We start from the raw sequence: 8,345 nt of genomic DNA on the forward strand, positions 1-8,345 counted from the left end.
TGATCTCGGTGACGAGACCCGACAGCGAACTCCCTCATCTGAACAGGATTAGGCAACCCTGGTGTGGCACTTGGCAACAACCTTTTATGCACAAACCAATTAACCGTCGTCCCTCAGTTCCCAGCGGCTGCGGAGGAACTGACCAAGGCGGTAGTCAGACCAGTGCGTGAGGTGCACAACAAATCCTCAGGGGATTTCTTGGAGCGTGGCGCGTCGACAGTGCTGCGTCGACAGCGGAGCGCTACATGCGCCAGCCCAGCGTTGCGCGTGTGCACGTGCGAATGGCGTTTGCGAGGTGACGACGACGAAGAGTTTGGCGAGCACGAGGAGCGGTGAGCTGACGTGTCAGAAAACCTAGGTGTGGAGGGAGACAGCGCAGCGGAGGTGGCGTCATTCAAGCGTGTAGGTGGCAGCCGTCGACGTTGGGTCCGTGCTGCCGTAGACCTCCCTTTGGATCACCTACGCTAGCCTCCTGCGTCCCTTTCAAGCTTGGAGGTAGCAGCCGATGGAGTGAGGGTCCGTGCTGGCGAACGGCTCCCTTGGATAGCCTACATTAAGCCTACGGCGTTTCGGGACGCCGTTGACGGGACCTGGCTACATTTTCCGTGCAGCTGCCAAGTACCTGGGGCTGTTGACGGGAGACCAGCGGCGTCTCCCCATGTTCCTTTCCGCTCCTACTACCACCTGGCTCCCTTCCGCCGCTTCCTTCGACGCAGCGCCAGCGACGCGTCGCAGTTCATCCACTCGGGTCCGCCTTGTCTAGAGAAGGCATCCCCGCTTCACCTGGGGCGCTCAATATTTGGTGAACACTTTGCTTTAACCTGTTGTGTTGTACGCATGTTGAGTGTGGCTTTTTCTTTACGACTTCGTTTCTTATTGACCCTTTTCCTTTAAAATATAAACACGGCTTCGTTTAGTTTTGTTTGAATTGTTTGTCTTGTTCGAACGTGCACGCGATAGTGTTCCCCTTCTCCAGTTGAGGACGCGTTGCAAATTCGCGACACAGTGACGCTGCGGAGGGTGCAAAGAATCTCTAGCTTCGGACAGGCCGCCATTCGAATCTTAACCTGGCAACGTTTAACGGTAGAACCCTATGCAGTGGGGCTATCCTAGCAGTGTTGTTGTAGACCTAGTGGGCATTAAATGGGATGTCATAAGGCTTAGTGAGGTTAGGAGGACAGGTGAGTGTAGTGTAGGCGTGAACCGCCCTTGAAGACCGTGAACCATGACAGCAAACGCACGGAACGAAACCCAGTTTATTCAGTGACGCACGCACATATATATGCACACAACTGTAGCCCTCTGGCGGTGTTCACATTGAAAAGGAAACAAGAACTAACTATACAACATATTCCCTCCCTTTGTGTTAAGGTTAGTGAATTAGTGGATTAGTACGTATTGCCACATCTCAAAGGATTTACTAATAACAAATGCACATGTACATGTAAACCATTGCAGTTTGACAAAAATGATCACAACACAGTCCATTCATGCACTCTTCACCTAGAGTTCACACTAGCCTACATGTAGCCATATCGGTCAGGCGGTCGTCTCTTGCGAGGCGGTAGCACACGGCGCGGAGGGTCCGGCGTTGGAAGCAACGCCTCTGTTGTGTCTTGAGGTGGGTCCGGAGTGTAAAGAACTGGTCCGAGCAATCGTGGGGCGTGAGAAGGCGACCCATGCTGGATGCGGACACACTCACCACTCTCGCTGGGGTTCCACGATTGAAGCGCCGCTGGAATCCTCGATAGCATGGCCGCATTCCATATCTTGCCGTCGTCGAGACGGAAGGACGATCGCCCATATTTCTTCGTTACCTTGCGGGGACCCGTGAAAGCGAAGTCTCCCTTGAACGAAGTATCTGGCTTCTTCACCCGCACATAGTCCCCAACTTTCACAGTAGTCTCTTTCGCAGACATGCGGCTATCCGTATACTTCTTTTTGTACTGCTGTTGCTTCTTCACCCGTTCGCGCAGGCGCTCCAGCTCAGAGTCTGGGGAGCTGAAAAAGGCAGGCGACGGGTATCCGACAATATCAAGTCTTGTTCTTGGTACGCGTCCATGGAGCAGTAATGCAGGGGTAAGCCCCGTAGTAGCGCGCGGAGTGCAGCGGTAAATTCCAAGGTACTCGATTACTGCTTGACGAAACGGACGCTGCTCTAACGCTGCCACTTGAACATACGACTTGAAAACTCTGTTGAAGCGTTCAACTTCCCCGTTCGCTTGAGGATGATACAAGGATGAGTGCAGAAGGCGGATGCCACGATCTTTTAGAAATTGCTCAAACTCTCTAGACGTGAACTGTGGCCCATTATCACAAACGACTTCATCCGGGTAACCTTCACGGGAAAATACAGAAAGCAAAAACTTTGTGACTGTAGTGGTGGAGACGTCGGAGCTGAAGTGTACCTCGGGCCACTTCGAAAAATAATCCACCAGAGTAATCGCAAACCGACAGTCATGCGGAGCTCGCTCCAGGGGTCCCACGATGTCGAGTGCTATCTTTTGCCATGGACCGTCTGGGAATGGCACTGGCTGCAGTGGTGTAGCAGATACTTTGGCGCTCTTGTCTGCTCCCTGGCAGATGCTGCAGGTCTGGATCGCGAGCTCGACTTGCCGATCCATGCCCGGCCACCAAAACCGCTCTCGTAGACGCGCCTTCGTCCTGACAATTCCGGGATGGGCCTCATGTGCTGTGGCGATCACTTGCGGAGTCAGTGCTTCTGGAACAATAAGACGCTCTCCTCGGAGCAACAAGTTATCAACAACGGACAATTCTTGCTGTACCTTGCCATATGGCTTAAGTTCAACCGGAAGAAATTTGTGCGAAGGCCATGACGACTGGACGTAAGAAATGACTTGTTGTAACGTGTTGTCTTCAGCTAGACTCTGCTGGAATTGCTCTTTGGTGATGCACGATGGCGCTTGAATGAATGCTACCACTTCGTCTATAGACGTGTCGTCCTGCTGTAACGCGACTGGAAGACGGGACAGAGCGTCTGCAACTTGGTTTTCCAATCCCTTCCGGTATTGCACCGTATAGTTATACCGAAGAAGTCGCTCTGCCCAGCGTGCTATGCGCAGCGGCCGTCTACCAGTACCTTGACTTGACAAGAGAGATACCAAAGCCTGGTGATCTGTGTACAGCGTGAATTGGCGCCCCCAAAGATACGTGTGCCAATGCTCGATAGCCCAGACACACGCGAGCGCTTCGCGTTCTCTCACGGCGTACCTTCTTTGTGCAGGCGTCAGAGTCCTTGACGCAAACGCCACTGTGAATAACTTGTGCCCATGCATCTGTTAAAGAACTGCTCCGAGGCCGCACTCGGATGCATCTGTGGCGACAACGACTGGAAGAGATGCGTCGAACATCCGGAGCACTGTCCCGGAATCGAGCATGGACTTAACCTTTTGAAAGCTGGCATCAACATTCTCAGACCAAATAAAAGGCACATTCTTGCGAAGAAGGGCCCGCATAGGCTCGACAACATGTGCTAAATTTGGAACGAACTTTGCGTAATATTCCACTAAGCCAAGGAAGGATCGAAGACCAGCAGCATCCGTGGGAGCAGGGATGTTTTTGATGGATTCTACCTTCTCAGGTTGTGGAATGATGCCATCGGGCGTGACTTTGTGGCCCAAGAATGAAAGTTCATTTGTGCAAAATACAGACTTGTCATTAAGCTTGAGCCCTGCTTCTTTTATACGCCTGAGAACGGTCGCAAGGTTTGCCCAGTGGTCTTTTTCACTCTTTTCAAAAACGATGATGTCGTCGATGTAAAACAAGACACCAGAACATCCTTGAAGAATTTGCGACATCATGCGTTGGAAGGCCGAGAGGGCGGAAGCTAATCCAAAGCACACACGCTTGAAGCGATGAAGTCCGTCGTGTGTTACGAAGGCTGTTAAATCACGGCTCTCTGGATGTAGCAAAACTTGGTGATAAGCAGATGCCAGATCTAACTTGGAAAAGTGTGTTGCACCCACAAGGCTGTGCAGAAGTTCTTCAGTGTGGGGAAGCGGAAAATTGTCCGTCACGACGGCCTTGTTGGCTTTTCGAAGGTCGACACAGAGGCGAATCCCTCCATCTTTTTTTTTTTACCAGGACGATAGGGGAGACCCATTCTGATGCGTTGACGCGCTCAATCACATCCGTCTCTTCCAGCCGACGAAGTTCTTTTGAGACCAAAGGTCGTAATGACAGTGGTAGGCGGCGAAGCTTAGACGCAGTGGGTTGGACGGATGGACGCGTTTTAACCTGGTGAACAAAAGTCTTAGCCAGACCAATGCCCTCTCCAAACAGACAATGGAACTCTTTTCTTAAGTAGCTGGGGAGCCCAGCATAACACGGATGCGTTTCTTTTACAGAACGTCGTTCTTGGCTACCAGCTGCAGTGGCAGTTGTCTCAAGGCAACAAAGGGATGAGCCCTCAATTCGTAGATTAAGAGCTCTAATCGCATCGATACCGAGAAGCGAAGTGCCCCGATACACGACATAAAACAAAATGGATGCTGTACGAGCCATGTACGTAACCTCAGAGAGAAAACATCCATGCACCGGTATGGGCTGTCTTGAATAGTCCAATAATTTAACTAGCGGGGCAGTACAGTGTGCTTTACTGGAGAAATGCTGGTTGAAGAGGCTGTACGACATAATGGAAACTGCTGATCCCGAATCAACTAAGAATGCTACGCTGGTGTTTCCTACTGAGACATCAATATGAATACCAGGGTGAATGGATGCGGCCACTACCAGAATGTTTGCAACGTCACTGCGTTCTTCGCTGCTTAGTTCCCGAACAGAAGCAACGCGTCGATCCTTATTGCACACTGACTTGAAATGACCGACCCGACCGCAGCAATGGCAGCGTTTCCCTTTAGCCGGGCAGTGGAACGACGCAGCCGAGTGCTGATTAGAACCGCAACGAAAGCAGTGGAAGGAGGCGTTGTTCTTAGTTGCAACATGCTGTACACTTGTAGACGCAAAAGCTTGGACGTCTTGAGTTGTCTGTTCTAGCTGAGTGGCTACAAGCACAGCACGCGAAAAAGAAAGACTCGAGCCATCGAGCAACAGACGCTCACGGACATGTTGCGAAGAAATGCCTGTCAGGAACTGATCACGGAGCGCATCCTCAAGCACGGCGAACGAACAAGCCGCTGCATGCTCACGTAATGCAACAACATACTCGTTGATAGATTCACCTGGCTGCTGGACGCGTTTGCGAAAACGGTGACGTTCTACGACGATATTAGTTCGGGTGGTAAAATGGTTCCCCAAGGCTGTAACCGCACCGTCATATGGCGAAGGTGCCGTCTCTGTCTGTTTTGGCAACAGTCCGGTGCTTGCGCCCTCACTATCTGCTGGCAGATCCTTAGCGGTAGCGCTCTCACCTTCTTTGGCGTCTTTGGCTGACCCAGGAAGCGTGAAGAATATTCGCTGGCCTTCGACTCCCAGACTGTGGATAAGAAGGGCTTTGCGACGCTCTGCCGAAAAATCAGACGCTCCCGAAGCCAGCATGTAGTTCTCGAATAGTCGCACCCATTGTGACCAAGGAACAGCCGGGCGACCTGGAACAGGCAGAAATGGGGGCGGTGGTGCGAGTCCGGAAAAGCTCATGACTGGAAGCGAAAAGGTTGATACGCCCGCTCTTCCGTTCATCCTCGTCGCCAATGTAGTGTAGGCGTGAACCGCCCTTGAAGACCGTGAACCATGACAGCAAACGCATGGAATGAAACCCAGTTTATTCAGTGACGCACGCACATATATATGCACACAACTGTAGCCCTCTGGCGGTGTTCACATTGAAAAGGAAACAAGAACTAACTATACAACAGTGAGGCGTATACTAAGATGCGGGCACGTACTGTGCTATCGCTGATTAGCGAAAAGACGAGAACTAGGTGTGGGATTCCTTACTTAAGATATACCTGGCAACGTAAGGAGTTTTATAGTGTTAACGAGAGGGTGGCAGCTGTCGTAATTAGGCTCAAGAGGAGGTACAAGCTGATGGTTGTGCAGGCCTACGCGTCTACATCCAGCCATGATGACCAGATTGTTGAAAGCTTCTATGAAGACGTGGAGTCAGCAATGAATGAAGTAAAATCACAGTACACTGTGCTGATGGGCGACTTCAATGCGAAGGTGGGCAAGCAGCAGGATGGCGACCAGGCTGTAGGCGACTATGGGATAGGTTCTAAGAATAGCAGGAAAGAGTGGCTATCAGAGTTCGGAGATAGGAAAAAGTTACGGATCGTGAATAAAGCAGAAATTTGGGCAAGTTGGTACGTATCCATTTTGAAACAGCGCAACAAAGACGGGACGTGGAAACTGAGGTGTAAAGACAAACAAGCGCTGACTAACAACTGGGTTTATTGAAAAAAACACGCAAAATATATACAGAGTTAGGAAAGACTAATCGCCACCATAGTCAACTCATGCCACATGTGACGCCAGATATCCAATCTCCCCTTCGGAAAGGGCGACCGATGGGCAACTAATGCACGTTGCGCCTTTCTCACGTATAAGAAAAGCTTCAAAAACTTCTCGCGTCATCTTATCACAGTGGCGAAACACGATATTAGTGTTCTTATAGTCGGGGGTACATTTGCATTTCTTGCAACGGAATGCACCTTTAGTGAGAGGGTCTCCTTCTGTTTTTCTTTTTTCGTACTCTTTTTCGTGTTTACATTTGCACCTTCTGCAGTGGACCGCCACGTGTGACAGGGGGTCTTTTTTTCTGGTGTTCTCATGTTCCATGAGTCGCTTGTTTATGCATCTTCCTGTTTGGCCAATATATGTGGCGCCACACGAGAAGGGAATTTGGTACACTACCCCTACCTCGCAAGGTACATAAGGGGAAACATGGCGCACCTGACAAGCCCTTTTGTTTCCCTCCTGCCTCTGCCTTACCTGTCTACACATTCTGCCTAATTTCTTCGGGGCAGAAAATACGACGTCAACGCCATATCTGCCTGCCACTTTTTTGAGCCCATGGGACATGCTGTGCGCATATGGAACCACTGCCGGCCTTTTATTTTTATTTTCATTTCTTGCACTCGGCCGAGCCCCATACTTCACGTGCCTAAGCAATTTTTCCGCTGCCCTGGAAATGAGGTGAGCCGGATAGCCATTCGCGCATAATCTGTTTGATTGGGCTGCAATGCTCTCCCCAATCATTTCATGGCAGGACTTCTTGAGTGACGATTGGAGGCACGACAAGATAATGCCTTCTTTTATAAGCTTGGAATGACCTGACCTGAAGTTTAACAAGGGCTTAGCCGATCTTGGCCGATAACACCAGCACACGTGCTTGTCTCGGGAAAACAAAACTAAATCTAGAAACTGCAGTTCCTTGTTCGTGGGTACCTCTGTTGTAAACTTTAGCCCACGCCCGTACTCATTAAACACCTTAAGAACATCGACTAATGTGTTTAATGAGTACGGGCGTGGGCTAAAGTTTACAACAGAGGTACCCACGAACAAGGAACTGCAGTTTCTAGATTTAGTTTTGTTTTCCCGAGACAAGCACGTGTGCTGGTGTTATCGGCCAAGATCGGCTAAGCCCTTGTTAAACTTCAGGTCAGGTCATTCCAAGCTTATAAAAGAAGGCATTATCTTGTCGTGCCTCCAATCGTCACTCAAGAAGTCCTGCCATGAAATGATTGGGGAGAGCATTGCAGCCCAATCAAACAGATTATGCGCGAATGGCTATCCGGCTCACCTCATTTCCAGGGCAGCGGAAAAATTGCTTAGGCACGTGAAGTATGGGGCTCGGCCGAGTGCAAGAAATGAAAATAAAAATAAAAGGCCGGCAGTGGTTCCATATGCGCACAGCATGTCCCATGGGCTCAAAAAAGTGGCAGGCAGATATGGCGTTGACGTCGTATTTTCTGCCCCGAAGAAATTAGGCAGAATGTGTAGACAGGTAAGGCAGAGGCAGGAGGGAAACAAAAGGGCTTGTCAGGTGCGCCATGTTTCCCCTTATGTACCTTGCGAGGTAGGGGTAGTGTACCAAATTCCCTTCTCGTGTGGCGCCACATATATTGGCCAAACAGGAAGATGCATAAACAAGCGACTCATGGAACATGAGAACACCAGAAAAAAAGACCCCCTGTCACACGTGGCGGTCCACTGCAGAAGGTGCAAATGTAAACACGAAAAAGAGTACGAAAAAAGAAAAACAGAAGGAGACCCTCTCACTAAAGGTGCATTCCGTTGCAAGAAATGCAAATGTACCCCCGACTATAAGAACACTAATATCGTGTTTCGCCACTGTGATAAGATGACGCGAGAAGTTTTTGAAGCTTTTCTTATACGTGAGAAAGGCGCAACGTGCATTAGTTGCC

At 50.2% G+C, this 8,345-nt stretch overlaps 1 protein-coding gene across 1 annotated transcript; it reads right to left on the minus strand.

Moving 5' to 3' along the window:
• Positions 1 to 4,005: 4,005 nt before the first annotated feature.
• Positions 4,006 to 5,658, minus strand: LOC144130093 (uncharacterized). The gene has a single exon (XM_077664119.1). The coding sequence runs from the start codon at positions 5,656 to 5,658 to the stop codon at positions 4,006 to 4,008; it is 1,653 nt and encodes a 550-aa protein (XP_077520245.1).
• Positions 5,659 to 8,345: the final 2,687 nt, after the last annotated feature.

This window comes from Amblyomma americanum, chromosome 4 (assembly GCF_052857255.1).
Source record: "Amblyomma americanum isolate KBUSLIRL-KWMA chromosome 4, ASM5285725v1, whole genome shotgun sequence".
In the NCBI taxonomy this organism is placed as follows: Eukaryota; Metazoa; Arthropoda; class Arachnida; order Ixodida; family Ixodidae; genus Amblyomma; species Amblyomma americanum.

Coding starts and splice junctions, on each gene's coding strand:
- LOC144130093 (XM_077664119.1), bottom strand. CDS start 5,658: ATGAACGGAAGAGCGGGCGTATCAACCTTTTCGCTTCCAGTCATGAGC.